Source organism: Bombina bombina, chromosome 8 (assembly GCF_027579735.1).
Source record: "Bombina bombina isolate aBomBom1 chromosome 8, aBomBom1.pri, whole genome shotgun sequence".
Taxonomy (NCBI): Eukaryota; Metazoa; Chordata; class Amphibia; order Anura; family Bombinatoridae; genus Bombina; species Bombina bombina.
The window spans coordinates 240,849,148-240,867,258 of record NC_069506.1 but is presented as its reverse complement, the minus strand read 5'-3'; the positions used below and the strand labels follow the sequence as shown (position 1 = coordinate 240,867,258).

The window sequence follows — 18,111 nt, the reverse complement described above, 5'->3', positions numbered from 1 at the left end:
AAACCCTAAGCTAAAAATAAAACCCACCCAATAAACCCTTAAAAAACCTAACACTAACCCCCGAAGATCCACTTACAGTTTTTGAAGACCAGACATCCATCCTCAACGAAGCGGCAGAAGTCCTCAGCGAAGCCGGCAGAAGTCTTCTAGGGGAGTTGACATTCAAGCAAAAATGCTAAATAGCGCGCAACTTGAAATCTGGCACTATGTGTCATGGGAAATACATTTCTAGAAATAAACAAACAGCACAATTTCGGTAGGGAGAAGGTTTCTCAGAACTTATATTAGGCCACCAAAAATGCCTAGAGATCCCCAAGACCCCTTGCTTGAAAGCCCAAAAGACCTTCTTTCAAATAACATTTCATGGGGTTGAAAAGCCAGGTGACCTCTGTGATAATACAAATTATTTGTCTTAAATAAAATGTGCATTTATTTCAGTAGGGGCTTGTGGGAGCCTCTATCACAACAGGTCAAAGTTGAATAAATAAGGCCCTTGTTTAAAGGAGACTAAACTTTTCTTTTAATTTTTGTTTTTGGTTCTATTGTGGGCATTGTAGTCAGGGGATCACTGGTTACACAATGTTTCCCCAACTAAATGTCAAACTGACCAGGTTTATAGGTTTAGATAGTGACCCCCCCCCCCCTCCCCACACACACATAAATATACTGCAGGATGCAGCACAAATGCTCTTTTATAGCTAATTATTGTATGTACAACATACATTGTTCTGAAATTCTAAAAAAAATGTTCTTTGTGAATTATTGTTTATGTATAATTAATTTAGAAAGGTTATACCTAATACAATTATACATCCTCAAATGTTTTGACTATATAGTTTAGAAAAAAAAATGCACAAACTATTATTTATATAATTGTTTATTACATTTTCAATAACCTGTTTTTTTTTCCACATTTTGTTGTAGAATGCTCAATTGGCATAAAATAATGGCATACTTTAAAACTTTGAATTTGAAAATGTAATCTAGATGTAGATGAGTTGGGATTTGTAAAAAGTAGTCAGGTAGGTTATATGACCACTGAAGAACATGGGTACTATGCTAGTTTATATTGAAACAACTTCAATTTATGTTTTTTATAAGTGTGGTGCCATGTTTGCAATAGGACTACTTTTTTTCTCACTGTCTGAAATAAGGTCACATTAAATCATTAATCAAAGAAATTGTCCTGGATATATAAGTGAAAGGAACAGTAAACACTTTTACAAGATTATGGGGCCAATTTATCAGTCTGGTGGACATGATACGCTGTAGCATATCATGTCCACCAGACATTGCTGAATGCCGACAGCATACGCTGTTGGCATTTATCATTGCACCAGCAGTTCTGGTGAACTGCTTTTGCAATGCCGCCCCCTGCAGATTCGCAGCCAATCTGCTGCTAGCAGGGGGTGTCAATCAACCCGATCATATTCGATCGGGCTGATTAATGTCCGCAGTCTCAGAGGCAACGGACGAGTTAAGGAGCAGCGGTGTTAAGACTGCTGCTTCTTAACTCCTGTTTCCCGCTAGCCTAAAGGCTTGCACAGAAACAGGGGCATCAGGGGCCAATCGGCCATGAAGACCTTATTCACTGCACCTTAGGGCTGGTATAGGGTAGTCAGGGTCGCTAATGCTGTGTTTATATTTTTAGTTGTTATACCCTGCTCATAACGTGTAATGATGGTGTTACAGCCTTGAACTCATGTTTGGATTTTATATAAAAAAACATACATTTAACCGGGTAAAACTGACATTACCCCAGCTGCTGTTGGTAAAGCCCGATGTAAAATCATACATCAGGCTTTACCAAACGCTTCTTCTGGATAAAGCTACCTGATTAAACTCTTCTGGATAAAGCTACCTGTTTAAGTTACTCACAGAGCTAAAATGATCACAACAGCTACAGAACCTAATCTCTAACCACACATATATATGGTGCACTGTAATTCCCCCCTTGTAAATCTCATTCCCTTGGAGTGAATGCCAGAGGATTGGCGGGGCGCCCCCCTCGAACCCCCCCAGGCAGAGGCAAAAAAATAGTGAAGATGGGGGAATTACAGTGCACCATATATATGTGTGGTTAGAAATTAGGTTCTATAGCTGTTATGAGCGCTGTGATCAGATAAGCGCTGTGATTACCTTTAAGCAGGTAGCTTTATCCAGAAGCGTTTAAGCAGATAGGTAATCCCTGGAGTACCGGGGTAAAGCCTGATGTATGATCTTACATTGGACTTTACCAACAGCAGCTGGGGTAATGTCAGTTTTACCCGGGTAATCCTAGGATTAACAGGATATCTGAATGTACCCATATATACCCATATTACCCATATATACACCTTTGAGCTCTTCACAGTCCAACATCTTATTATATACCATATCATGTTAAAGTACTGTTAACACCACTTGTATTTATTTATATTTTAAATAAATAGTTGAAATACCTTTGCTTTTTCACTTTAAACAAACTGTACTATGTGCTACGTATTTAAACTATTTTTTAATGGATCTTTGACTTAGCACACTTTCGGGTATTGCTAGAGCAAATGCCAAAACAAAGTTTTGTACCACACTCCATAGAAGCCTCTTTTACTTTCATCTTATCATATGAGCACAATAATAGGAGCGCGATTGATTTTACTTGAGTGGTATTAGCACTAATATTTTATGTTCCACTTGAAATGAAGGACTATGCATTTTCTACTAACTTTATGGCAGCGGCTAGAATTGTTGTCATGGACTAAATTTGGCTATTGAAAAAATATTTGCAGTAAAAAGGATGTTCATTTGTTTTAAAAATGACCACTGCTGATTAATATGTGGTAAGCAGGCTCTGCATGTGAGAACCTGCCCCAGAGGAGCTCCTTCCAGTTTGACAAATAGAGACCAATATCTGCTGTGGGTGTTTTTCTAATTGATTGTAAATTATGGCAAGTCTGTCCCACAAGGGCTTCAGATTTTAGGTGGTAGTTACAGGAATTATGTGGGTTTTTTTTTTTTTTTACCTTTACTGAGTAAAGGGGGTATCTGGGTAGATTCATGTGTATTTAGATTTGTTGGTGAGAAGTGGGAGTCAGTGTGGTGAGTTCTGCATATAGTGTTCTACCGAATATATATATGAACATATTTTAAAATAAGCAAAAAGTATTAGAAATATAAGAAAGGTTAATACAGTTAAAGGGACACTGAACCCAATTTTTTTCTTTCGTGATTCAGATAGAGCATGACATTTTAAGCAACTTTCTAATTTACTCCTATTATCACATTTTCTTCATTCTCTTGGTATCTTTATTTGAAATGCAAGAATGTAAGTTTAGATGCAGGCCCATTTTTGGTGAACAACCTGGGTTGTCCTTGCTGGTTGGTGGATAAATGCATCCACCAATAAAAAAAGTGCTGTCCAGAGTCTGAACCAAAAAAAAAAAAAAAAAAAAAGCTTAGATGCCTTATTTTTCAAATAAAGATAGCAAGAGAACGAAGAAAAATTGATAATAGGAGTAAATAAGAAAGTTGCTTAAAATTGCATGCTCTATCAGAATCATGAAAGAAAAAATTTGGGTTCAGTGTCCCTTTAATAACAATACACTTATAAGTATAATGTATAGAGAAAGGTCTGTTCAAGTGAGAAGCAAGATTATCCAGTGCTACAGATTGTGCATTATTCCTAAATATATGGGGGTGGGGGGAAGGACAGTTGTGGAAAACTCTTCTTATAGTTTGTTTAAAATAAATGAATCCTTAAAATAATGATATTATGTTAAGAAAATTAGCTAAGGAGCCATTTATCTGTTATCCTTAATCAGGGATAATGCCTATTTTTCCATCAACAATTTAAATGATCAAAATTTAATTTAAGACAAATTATATATATATATATATAGATATAGATATATATATATATATATATATATTTATGAATAGTTGACCCGAAAGCTGATTAGCAGGACACCTTCTTTATTTCCACATATCTAATGTGTATATGTCACTTGTTTGTCCCTTTAAAACCGATATATCCTATAAAAAAAAAAAAAAAGAGAGAGAGAGAAGAATCCATTATTTAGTGTAAAAAAATAGCATAGGTTACATACCATAAAATGTATTTAAACCAAACAATGAGATATGTGCAATTATATATAATGGTATCTCTATACTTATATAAAAAATGTCCACCTTTTGTATACATCTAAATTACAATAAATAACTTAAAGGGACAGTCTAGTCAAAAATAAACTTTCATGATTCAGATGGGGAATGTAATCTTAAACAACTTTCCAAATTACTTTTATCATCAATTTAGCTTTGTTATCTTGGTATTCTTAGTTGAAAGCTAAACCTAGGAGGTTCATATGCTCATTTCTTAGCTCTTGAAGACCGCCTCTTATCTAAATGCATTTTGACATTTTTTCACAACTAGAGTGCGTTAGTTAATGTGTGCCATATAGATAACATTGTGCTCATGCATGTGAAGATACCTAGCAGTCAGCACTGATTGGCTAAAATGCAAGTCTGACAAATAAAATAAGGGGGCAGTCTATAGAGGCTTAGATACAAGTCCCTCTATTTAACAAAGTCTGGCGGGCCTGATCCGACAGTGCGCATCATGTCCGTCAGACCTCGCTGAATACGGAGAGCAATACCCTTTCCGTATTCAGCATTGCACCAGCAGCTCACAAGAGCTGCTGGTGCAACGCCGCCCCCTGCAGACTCGCGGCCAATGGGCCCCAGCAGGGAGGTGTCAATCAACCCGATCGTACTTGATCGGGTTGATTTCCAGCGATGTCTGTCCGCCTGCTCAGAGCAGGCGGACAGGGTTATGGAGCAGCGGTCTTTGTGACCGCTGCTTCATAACTGCTGTTTCTGGCGAGCCTGCAGGCTCGCCAGAAACACGGGGCATCAAGCTCCATTCGGAGCTTGATAGATAGACCCCAAGGTAATCACAGAGGTAAAAAGTGTATTAACATAATAGTGTTAGTTATACAAAACTGGGGAATGGGTAATACAGGGATTATCTATCTTTTTAAACAATACAAATTCTGGTGTAGACTGTCCCTTTAAATAACACCCTCAGTCTTATTCTGGGTTTGAATTTGACACCTTATGCTAGCAGAAGCTTAAAATATCACTAAGCAATCATTGGCAAAGATAAGTGTAGAGAAGTGATACAAGTAAACTACTTATAGCATGAAACAAACTCAACAAAATACAAAATCAACAGAGGAACATTGGTGAGCTCAAAATCCTTGTGAAAGAGTCCATGAAGGGGAAATTCCAAATGCATCAGTCATTGTATAAAGTAAAAATAGATAGAATATGTCACCTTATATATCAGCCAGGTAGCTTCATGGACACATTGCACCAGTAAAAGGAATAAATATTCAGTAATAGAAAACAGATATTAAACATGTGAAAGAGAGCACACAAGCCTGTCACCAAATCCTCTGCCTATCGAAAAGCAAAGACCAATAAAAAATACAAAGTAAGCGGACTCCCTTCTTTAGGTGTAAAGTTCTGTTCCGGGGTGACGTCTCACTGATCCTCGCAGCTATTAGGTTTATGCATCCTGCTGGTCTCACTGATGGTATCGCTCCACTGTCAGGTTATTTACGCTGGCTTAAACAATTTATTAGCCTCAGGGTACTGACCAGCATAACTCTCTCTTGTAGTAGTTTATCTGATACAAACAGAGAATGCAGCAGCATAGGTATTTTACCAATTTTATTTTGGCACAGACAAAATCCACAACGTTTCGGGTGTTACCCCTTAATCATGTGATCCACATGATTAAGGGGTAACACCCGAAATGTTGTGGACTTTGTCTGTGCCAAAATAAAATTGGTAAAATACCTATGCTGCTGCATTCTCTGTTTGTATCTATTTTGGGGTTTGCAGGAACCCTGCAGCGTGCATTGAGCATTTAAGGGTGCTGGACTTTGGATTGTTTGCTAGTAGTTTATCTGATGCCGGCAATGCTGGGTGATTGATCAACACAAGCACTGACCTCTCACTAGCTTCCATGGGGACTGTTTGACACCCACCGCTAGCGGCTGATTGGCCGTGAATATGCAGGGGGCGGCATTGCACAAGCATTTCACTGGAAATGCTTGTGCAATGATAAATGCTGACAGCTTATGCTAATACTGAATAGTTGTGGTAACTTCCCTTAGTATATACCTCTAAAAATGTAACCAATCACTGCATTAGATGGAGTGATACGGATCAAATTAAGAAGACCAGCAACATCAACATAACCATATCCCTACATGCCTCCCTTTAGCACATAGCTACTTATCTTTAATAAAGCAATATTTTTAGAATTTTAAAGGATGCCAGTTTGTAACCAATTATTGCATTAGGTAGAGTAAATCAGATCAAATAGAGAAGCCCAATAACATCTAAATAAACATATCCCTACATACCATTAGTACATATCTGCTTATCTGGAACAAAGCAATATTTTCAGAAAATTAAAGGATGTCAGCAAAACCACATAACGTGAAATATCTGTTGCAATATTGCTCAACTATCTGATCAATATTTTAATGCACATATGTCATTTAATAATTGACAGTTCTGAAGCAAACCTAAATAACATGAAAAATATAAAATGTATGGCTATACCAAAGAACAAGCAAAATGATTGAATAGACACAACTTCTATGACATACAGTATATGAAGAATGACAGTTTTATATAACTTATACAATCACACTAAAGTATGACTGCACCAACTGATGAAAAACAACTTTAACATTTTTATTGTGACATGTTCACAAACAGTTACCATACACATTAAAATGTTGCAAGAACACAATACAAAGTAGCATATAAATAAATCCCAGCAAACGAGTCTTAGATAAATAAAGATTTTAATTTTATACCAGCTTAAACAAATTCCACCACAATAGAAAGAACAATTCTAATACTGATACTGAAAGATTCCAAATGTCAGTCAATCCACATTCACACAAACCACAGCCACCAAACAGATCCACTGACCGGAGCACAAAGATTCAAACAAACATTCCAAATCATTCAGCAACATGATATAGAAAAAAACTTTCCAAATATAAACAGAAACACCCCCCGGCGTTCCAAGGGGGTGATGAGACAACACCACCTGCTGTGTAGAAAAAATGGAGAGTCTCTGAATTAGATAAATCCCAAGAGGGGTCTCCTTAAGAGTAAAAAAGACACACAAGTCTTGTCAAACAATGTGATCATCCGTTCTTATTATGCGATGAAAAAAACTGTATATTCACACTTGCGCAAGTGACAGGATGTATTTTTAAGAGAATGAATATAACTTGCAACAGTTGCTATTTGAAAAGTAAAATACTGAGCCACATGTGGTGGCTGGGGTTTGTGTGAATGTGGATTGACTGACATTTGGGATCTTCCAGTATCAGTATTAGAATTGTTCTATCTATTGTGGTGGAATTTGTTTAAGCTGGTATAAAATTAAAATCTTTATTTATCTAAGACTCGTTTGCTGTGATTTATTTATATGATACTTATCTGAGTAATTGACCCTACTCTATCCCGTGCATGGTCATACAGATATAAGAAACTTAAGATAGTGCTCTCACTTGGTTTATTTTTTTACAATACAAAGTATGCTACCCAAAACTTGTTGTAATGTATTCAATCCCCTGTAGGTAACTATATAATGAGAGCCCTTAGTGCGCCATGCACGCTCCAGTTTCCACTAGGGAGGGGTAAGTCCACCTTGAGAAATAAATAATGGTTTGAAACCAACTCCGATTTTAGCCAAATTTTATGGTTCAGTCAGTGAGTTCTGGTGAAAATTGCAGTAAAATTGCAATAAATCCAGCGAGTGTTGTCTACTAACGAGTGTTACACTCTTCAACGCTTGTGGGTACTTTTGTATATATACTGTACATATAAATATATGTCAGCACAGTCTGTCTGTTTACTCTAATTCTACTGCTTACAAAGTCCCAAAGTTGAATTTATTCTGGTGTAATGAAGTAATCAATACTCACAGAAACTCTCGGATAGATTTAGAGTTTTGTCGGTAACGACCCGAAAATCTAACGCCGGCTTTTTTCTGGCCGCACCATAAAAATAACTCTGGTATTGAGAGTCCACATAAAGGCTGCGTTAGGCTCCAAAAAAGGAGCGTAGAGCATATTTAACGCAGCTTCAACTCTCGATACCAGAGTTGCTTACGCAAGCGGCCAGCCTCAAAAACATGCTCGTGCACGATTCCCCCATAGGAAACAATGGTGCTGTTTGAGCTGAAAAAAAACCTAACACCTGCAAAAAAGCCGCGTTCAGCTCCTAACGCAGCCCCATTGTTTGCTATGCGGAAACACTTCCTACGTCTGCACCTAACACTCTAACATGTACCCCGAGTCTAAACACCCCTAACCTTACACTTATTAACCCCTAATCTGCTGCCCCCGCTATCGCTGACCCCTGCATATTATTATTAACCCCTAATCTGCCGCTCCGTAAACCGCCGCTACTTACATTATCCCTATGTACCCCTAATCTGCTGCCCTAACATCGCCAACCCCTATATTATATTTATTAACCCCTAATCTGCACCCCACAACGTCGCCTCCACCTGCCTACACTTATTAACCCCTAATCTGCCGAGCGGTCCTGAGCGCTACTATAATAAAGTTATTAACCCCTAATCCGCCTCACTAACCCTATAATAAATAGTATTAACCCCTAATCTGCCCTCCCTAACATCGCCGACACCTAACTTCAATTATTAACCCCTAATCTGCCGACTGGAGCTCACCGCTATTCTAATAAATGTATTAACCCCTAAAGCTAAGTCTACCCCTAACACTAACACCCCCCTAAGTTAAATATAATTTACATCTAACGAAATTAATTATCTCTTATTAAATAAATTATTCCTATTTAAAGCTACATACTTACATGTAAAATAAATCCTAATATAGCTACAATATAAATTATAATTATGTTATAGCTATTTTAGGATTAATTTTTATTTTACAGGCAACTTTGTAATTATTTTAACCATGTACAATAGCTATTAAATAGTTAAGAACTATTTAATAGTTACCTAGTTAAAATAATTACAAAATTACCTGTAAAATAAATCCTAACCTAAGTTACAATTAAACCTAACACTATACTATCATTAAATTAATTAAATAAAATACCTACAATTACCTACAATTAAACCTAACACTACACTATCAATAAATAAATTAAATACAATTCCTACAAATAACTACAATGAAATAAACTAACTAAAGTACAAAAAATAAAAAAGAACTAAGTTACAAAAAATAAAAAAATATTTACAAACATTAGAAAAATATTACAACAATTTTAAACTAATTACACCTACTCTAAGCCCCCTAATAAAATAACAAAGACCCCCAAAATAAAAAATGCCCTACCCTATTCTAAATTACTAAAGTTCAAAGCTCTTTTACCTTACCAGCCCTGAACAGGGCCCTTTGCGGGGCATGCCCCGAATAATTCAGCTCTTTTGCCTGTAAAAAAAAACATACAATACCCCCCCCCCAACATTACAACCCACCACCCACATACCCCTAATCTAACCCAAACCCCCCTTAAATAAACCTAACACTAAGCCCCTGAAGATCATCCTACCTTGTCTTCACCTCACCAGGTATCACCGATCCGTCCTGGCTCCAAAATCTTCATCCAACCCAAGCGGGGGCTGGCGATCCATCATCCGGTGGCTGAAGAGGTCCAGAAGAGGCTCCAAAGTCTTCATCCTATCCGGGAAGAAGAGGCGATCCGGACCGGCAACCATCTTGATCCAAGCGGCATCTTCTATCTTCATCCGATGACGACCGGCTCCATCCTGAAGACCTCCACCGCGGACCCATCTTCTTCCGGCGACGTCCAACTGAAGAATGACGGTTCCTTTAAGGGACGTCATCCAAGATGGCGTCCCTCGAATTCCGATTGGCTGATAGGATTCTATCAGCCAATCGGAATTAAGGTAGGAATATTCTGATTGGCTGATGGAATCAGCCAATCAGAATCAAGTTCAATCCGATTGGCTGATCCAATCAGCCAATCAGATTGAGCTTGCATTCTATTGGCTGTTCCGATCAGCCAATAGAATGCGAGCTCAATCTGATTGGCTGATTGGATCAGCCAATTGGATTGAACTTGATTCTGATTGGCTGATTCCATCAGCCAATCAGAATAATCCTATCTTAATTCCGATTTGCTGATAGAATCCTATCAGCCAATCGGAATTCGAGGGACGCCATCTTGGATGACGTCATTTAAAGGAACCGTCATTCGTCGTTCAGTCGTCGGCCAGGATGGATGTTCCGCGTCGGAGGTCTTCAGGATCCTGCCGCTCCGCTCCGGATGGATGACCATAGAAGATCCCGCTTGGATGAAGACTTCAATCGGATGGAAGACCTCTTCTGCCCCGCTTGGATGAAGACTTCAGCCAGATCATAGACCTCTTCAGCCCCCCGCTTGGACTTGGATCAGGACATCGGAGGAGCTCTTCTGGATCGATCGGTGAACCTGGTATGGTGAAGATAAGGTAGGAAGATCTTCAGGGGCTTAGTGTTAGGTTTATTTAAGGGGGGTTTGGCTTAGATTAGGGGTATGTGGGTGGTGGGTTGTAATGTTGGGGGGGGGTATTGTATGTTTTTTTTACAGGCAAAAGAGCTGAACTTCTTGGGGCATGCCCCGCAAAGGGCCCTGTTCAGGGCTGGTAAGGTAAAAGAGCTTTGAACTTTAGTAATTTAGAATAGGGTAGGGCATTTTTTTATTTTGGGGGGCTTTGCTATTTTATTAGGGGGCTTAGAGTAGGTGTAATTAGTTTAAAATTGTTGTAATATTTTTCTTATGTTTGTAAATATTTTTTTATTTTTTGTAACTTAGTTCTTTTTTATTTTTTGTACTTTAGATAGTTTATTTCATTGTAGTTATTTGTAGGTATTTTATTTAATTAATGTATTGATAGTGTAGTGTTAGGTTTAATTGTAACTTAGGTTAGGATTTATTTTACAGGTAATTTTGTAATTATTTTAACTATTTTAGCTATTAAATAGTTCTTAACTATTTAATAGCTATTGTACCTGGTTAAAATAAATACAAAGTTACCTGTAAAATAAATATTAATCCTAAAATAGCTATAATATAATTATAATTTATATTGTAGCTATATTAGGATTTATTTTACAGGTAAGTATTTAGCTTTAAATAGGAATAATTTATTTAATAAGAGTTAATTAATTTCGTTATATTCAAATTATATTTAACTTAGGGGGGTGTTAGTGTTAGGGTTAGACTTAGCTTTAGGGGTTAATACATTTATTAGAATAGCGGTGAGCTCCAGTCGGCAGATTAGGGGTTAATAATTGAAGTTAGGTGTCGGCGATGTTAGGGAGGGCAGATTAGGGGTTAATACTATTTATTATAGGGTTAGTGAGGCGGATTAGGGGTTAATAAGTGTAGGCAGGTGGAGGCGACGTTGAGGGGGGCAGATTAGGGGTTAATAAATATAATATAGGGGTCGGCGGTGTTAGGTGCAGCAGATTAGGGGTACATAAGTATAACGTAGGTGGCGGCGCTTTGCGGTCGGCAGATTAGGGGTTAATTATTGTAGGTAGCTGGCTGCGACGTTGTGGAGGGCAGGTTAGGGGTTAATAAATATAATATAGGGGTCGGCGGTGTTAGGGGCAGCAGATTAGGGGTACATAAGTATAACGTAGGTGGCGGTCAGCAGATTAGGGGTTAAAAAAATGTAATTGAGTGGCGGCGATGTGGGGGGACCTCGGTTTAGGGGTACATAGGTAGTTTATGGGTGTTAGTGTACTTTAGAGTACAGTAGTTAAGAGCTTTATGAACCGGCGTTAGCCCAGAAAGCTCTTAACTACTGACTTTTTTCCTGCGGCTGGAGTTTTGTCGTTAGATGTCTAACGCTCACTTCAGACACGACTCTAAATACCGGAGTTAGAAAAATCCCATTGAAAAGATAGGATACGCAATTTACGTAAGGGGATCTGCGGTATGGAAATGTCGCGGCTGAAAAGTGAGCGTTAGACCCTTTTTTTAATGACTCCAAATACCGGAGGTAGCCTAAAACCAGCGTTAGGAGCCTCTAACGCTGGTTTTCACGGCTAACGCCAAACTCTAAATCTAGGCCATAGTTTTTACTAGTAGTTTAGGAGTTTTTATTAGAACTTCTGTGGTTCCCGTATGAGGTTTACTGGAGATACACCCAGACTTATTGTATCTTTCACTTTTGGGACCTCAGGTATCCTCTTTATTTATAGCAGTCTCCGTGGTTGTTGGGTCAACTGATGCATGCAAATCCTCAGTGTTATTTCACAAATGGTGTCATTTTTCGGTCATTTTAATACAAGATATCTTACGAGGAGTGAAATTTCAGCCATATCCTTCACAGCATCACTACAGGCATGTGTTATCAGGGTATCTAGGCCCAAAGAAGGGGGTTTCCCACGTGTAGCTCTTGTGAAATACCTTTAGTGCCTCCTTACTGCTTGGTATTCTCTAGCTTTTTCAACTTTGATTACAATAAAGGCACAGAAATATACCAAGTCCAAAGTGTCCTTGCTTTATATAGAGGCTCCTTATTCAAGCCATATATACTAGGAAAAAAGAAGTAGCTTTTCTGCTGGTTCATTGTGAGTACCAAAGGGGTCTCTCAAAAGATTGCTGCATCTAGATAAGTTGAACCACTTAGGTGGGATATCTGTAAAACAATTTAATTTTATATTTGCTTAGAGTGGAACATTCTTTCTCGCTCATGTTTCCTCTCTCCACTGGCAATCTCCACCTCCCGGATTAAATGGTTTTCTTAAACACAGCAAAAATATTTAATAGATTATTAATACGTGAAATAAACTGTTACATTTGTAAATCACATATAGATAGGAATACAGAAATATGTGTTCAACTGTCATAATAGTCTTACATTTTGTGCCCTATCTTATTAGATAAAATCTTCTCTATCAATGAAATAAAATGAACATACATTAAAAAATAATGAACACAATAGTAAGTAAGATTAAAAAACTAAAAAAAAACCCTAAAAAAAACATGGTCAGTCAGATATATAAATCTAGGTATTTGAAAAAGATGACTTATTGCAGATAAGTATTAGGATTAACATGTAACTAATGTAACTATATGTGTGGAATATTGCAGTGAATCTCATACCTGGTACACAGAATTTGTTCCTTCATTAACTTCATGGCCTCCCTCTTTATCACCTTATTAATATAAAATAACAGACACTCAGATTATACAGATATAAGAACTAAGAATGAAAAGTCTTATACAATGCCTTACAGGCTGATTAAAACAATGCAAAAGAAGTAACGGTTACATATTATACAATAACTTCCAGCAAACAGCTCCATTTACAAAATTTATTTGTGGTGGAAGGAATTCTAGGAGGTATCTTTAAGAAGGTATGGTGGACAAGTTCCCAGACCGGTAACCTGTCCTCTTGCAATTTATTATTATTATTATTCAGACTCAAATTATCTTTTGCATATAGATGAGAGGAAATTTGTACTTAATGAAAAGGTTTAAGAAATTTCTAAACTCTTTAGAACAGTACGTGATACAAAGGCTTTCAAAAGTCAAACAAAAAGTATATTTGTACCTTTTTTGCCTGTGCTCGTTCTCCTAAAAAAGCAGAAGATTCCAAGACCAATCAGTAATATAATAACAATGATCCCAACTGTAATTCCAACAATAATCTTGGAATCCACACACCTGCAATCTAAAAAAATTAAAATGCTTTCTTAAAGTTTACAAACAGATGCATTGTTTCATTTTGCACTGCAATTCAATCTGCGACTCTTAATTTTTAGATCAGTTTGTTATATCAATTTGAAGAATGGACATAACTTTCCGCACATTCATTCCTATACTTACAAGTATGTGTAGATGTTCTGCCTCATATTTACTAGACTAAATTTTATTATTTAGACGTTTGCAATCCAATAAATGCTAAAGACAAATATTTCAGTAAATAGTGCCCATCTAGTCTCAAAAATTAAATATTTATCAATAACTATTATTACATTTTAATTTTAATCATCTTCTTGATCAATATTAAAGGACTGCATTTGCATATTTTTAACAAAAAAGACCGGTTACAATAGTGGGCTACGATTAATTTCTTCTGTAATGAGAATAACAAAGATAACCTCTTCCTTACTTGCTATATAAAGATAATATCCTGCATTTAAAGACCCTCATGGGATTGCCTAGGAGCGAGAACATGCTCAAAAATTCACTGAGCATTGTTCTACCTATATTTACAGAATTTATTTTTGTTTGTGCTCCTACACTTATCATTATTACTTGCATGTAGGCACAATACATGACATATAGAAAATAATGTTGGATAGTTTAGGTTTTTTAAATATTAGGTTTTTTTATTTTGTGGGGGTTGGTTGTGTGGGGGGTTTTACTGTTAGGGGGTAATTAGTATTTTTTTTAAGTTAAAGAGCTGTTTAACTTAGGGCAATGCCCTACAAAAGCCATTTTAAGGGCTATTGGTAGTTTAGTATTAGATTAGGGGGTGTTTTTATTTTGGGGGGAATTTTTATTTTTATAGGGGTATTAGTTTATTTTTTTTATTTTAGATAGCTTTGCTTATTTTTTTCTGTAATTTTACATTTTTTATTTTTTGTAATTTTAGCTTTGGGGGTTGTAGTTTTTTTTAAAAAAATTGACTGCCCTATGGGCAGGCTTATCGTTAAGTGTATATATAAAATTAGTTTATATTCTCTGACAAAACACAATTGTTTGAAGTGTTTCCCCTTTTATGTGCCATGTGTAAAGTTTTTGTTACTTACTGCTTTTACGGATGATGTTGACAGAGATGGATGAGGTCCCGTACTTATTTGTGGCTTTGCACATGTATAAACCATAATCAGTTTCCAAAAGACCATTCACATTTATTTCATGTCCCTCTGAAACATTATGATTAGGTTGCAGCCAGTAAAATGCAGCAGGTGGAGAACTTTCAGCAGTGCATTTCATGAAAAAAGAGGACCCTTCATCAAGTTCCTGAGCATTTCCTTGCAAAACATTACCTAAAAATATAATAAATGTATTGCTGGGGTGCAGTAATGCACATGTAAAGTACATACACAACCAAATAAACTTCTTGCAGAATGGCAGTTCTGATATTATAACTAGTATATAATAGGCTGCTTAATTTTTAAGTAATTCCAGATCCTTACTTTTGTTTGTAGATCTGAACATTGTTTTCTTTAAATACTCTCTTTACATCCAGATTTTTAACTGATAAATCTGAAGTCTCCCTTTTAAGAACAGAATTACCAATACAATTCATTCAGTTGATACATTATATGTGTTTCTTAACAAACAGATATTTCAAATTATATATTAACAACTAATTGGTAAGTTTACATTAATTCATTTGCACTATTTTGTCTCACATATTATAGGTTTGTTAAATTATTGTTATACTCAGAAAAAACAAAATTTATGCTTACCTGATAAATTTCTTTCTTTCCGGATATGGAGAGTCCACAACGTCATTCAATTACTAGTGGGAATATCACTCATGGCCAGCAGGAGGAGGCAAAGAGCACCACAGCAAAGCTGTTAAGTGTCACTCCCCTACCCATAATCCCCAGGGAAATGGAAAATGAATAACACAAAGGTGTAGAGATGCCTGAGGTTTAGTCAAAAATAACTGTCTTAATAAAGGGTGGGGTCGTGGACTCTCCATATTCGGAAATAAATACATTTATCAGGTAAGAATGAATTTTGTTTTCTTTCCTAATATATGGAGAGTCCACAACATCATTCAATTACTAGTGGGAACCAATACCCAAGCTAGAGGACACAGAATGAACAGGGAGGGGGAAAAAGACAGGCAGGCCTAAACAGAAGGCACCACCGCTTGAAGAACCTTTCTCCCAAAAGAGGCCTCAGCCGAGGCAAAAGTATCAAATTTGGAAAATTTGGAAAAAGTATGCCGAGAGGACCAAGTTGCAGCCTTGCATATCTGTTCCACAGAAGCTTCATTTGTGAAAGCCCACAAAGATGAGACAGCCCAAGTGGAATGAGCTGTAATTCTCTCAGGAGGCTGCTGTCCAGCAGTTTTATAAGCAAAACAAATCATACTTCTCAACCAGAGGGAAGGAGAAGTAGAAGTAGCCTTCTGATCCTTATGCTTTCCTGAGAAACAAACAAACAGGGCAGAAGACTGGCAAAAATCCTTAGTCGCCTGTAGGTAGAATTTTAGAGCATGCACAACATCCAAGTTGTGCAACAGATGTTCTTTATGAGAAGAAGGATTGGGACAGAGAGAAGAAACAACAATTTCCTGATTAATATTTCTATCCGAAACCACTTTAGCAAGAAACCCCAATTAAGTACGAAGAACCACCTTATCCACATAAAAGATAAGGTAAGGCGAATCATACTGCAAAGCCGAGAGTTCCAAAACTCTCTGAGCATAAAAGATAGCAATAAGAAACAAAACCTTCCAAGATAAAAACTTAATATCTATGGAATGCATTGGCTCAAAGGGAGCCTGCTGCAAAAAGAACAAGATTAAGGCTCCAAGGAGAAGCAACAGGTTTAAACACAGGCCTGATTCTGACCAGAGCCTGACAAAAAGATTGAACCTCTGGCACATCCGCCAGACGCTTGTGAAACAAAATAGATAAAGCAGAAATCTGATCTTTCAGAGAACTGACTGACAACCCTTTCTCCAAACCTTCCTGGAGAAAATATAAAATTCTAGCAATCCTGACCCACTCCAAGAGAAGCCCTTTGATTCACACAAATAAAGGTATTTACGCCATACCTTATGGTAAATTTTTCGAGTAACAGGCTTGCGAGCCTGGATCATGATCTCAATGACCAACTCAGAAAATCCACGCTTAGACAGAACTAAGTGTTCAATCAGCTTCAGAGAAAAGAGATTTTGATGGAGGAATGGACCCTGAGTTAGAAGGTCATTCCTCAGAGGCAACCTCCAAGGTGGCAGAGATGACATCTTCACTAGGTCTGCATACCAGATACTGTGAGGCCATGCATGAGCTATTAGAATTACTGACTCTCTCTCCTGTTTGATAGGAGCAATGACTCGTGAAAGGAGTGCAAACGGAGGAAGCACGTATGCTAGACCGAAATCCCAAGGAACCGCCAGAGCATCTATCAGGACGGCCTGCGGATCTCTTGACCTTGAACCGTACTTTGGAATTTTGGGGTTCTGCCGAGACGCCATCAGATCTAACTCCGGTACCCCCATTTGAGGGTTAACCTGGAGAACACCTCTGGATGGAGAGCCTACTCCCCTGGATGAAATGTCTGTCTGTTCAGGAAATCCGCTTCCCAGTTGTCCACTCCTGGAATGTGGATGGCAGACAGACAACAATTGTGAGCTTCCACCCACTGAATAATCAGTGCCACCTCCTTCATGGCTAAGGAACTCCGACTTCCTCCCTGGTGGTTGATGTAAGTCACTGAGGTGATATTGTCCGACTGGAACCTAATAAACCAGGCTAAGGACAACTGAGGGCAAGCCATCAGAGCATTGTAAACCGCTCTCAACTCCAAGATGTTTATGGGGAGAGCAGACTCCTCCCGAGTCCATAGTCCCTGCACCTTTAACAAGTCCCAAACTATTCCTTAGCCTAGCAGGCTGGCATCCATGGTCACAATCACCCGGGAAGGTATCCGGCAGCATGTGCCCAGAGATAGATGCTCCTGCAAAAACCACCATGGGAGAGAGTCTCTTGTCGACTGGTCTAGATCTATCCTCTGAGACAGATCCGAATGGTCTCCGTTCCATTGCCTGAGCATGCATAACTGCAGAGCTCTCAAATGGAATCAAGCAAATGGAATGATGTTCATGGAAGCGACCATCATACCAATTACCTCCATACATTGAGCTACTGATGGCCGAACAGTAGACTGTAGAGAGAGGCAAGAAGCGAGAATCTTGGATTTTCTGACCTCCGTCAGATAAAATATCATAGATAGGGAATCTATTATGGTTCCTAAGAAAACAACCCTTGTAGCTGGAATAAGGGAACTCTTTTCCAGATTCACTTTTCATTTGTGGGAATGTAGAAA

General features: G+C 37.8%; 1 protein-coding gene across 1 annotated transcript in view; it reads right to left on the bottom strand.

Moving 5' to 3' along the window:
* Positions 1-13,185: 13,185 nt before the first annotated feature.
* The window catches only part of LOC128638966 (sialic acid-binding Ig-like lectin 14), a 197,050-nt gene continuing 192,124 nt past the window's right edge, over positions 13,186-18,111 (bottom strand). The window contains exons 5-6 of the mRNA XM_053691108.1: positions 14,847-15,086; positions 13,186-13,244 (exon numbers count right to left, since the gene is read on the bottom strand). Of these exons, the coding sequence (XP_053547083.1) occupies positions 13,186-13,244; positions 14,847-15,086 (299 nt within the window). The remainder of the gene's footprint in view (positions 13,245-14,846; positions 15,087-18,111) is intronic.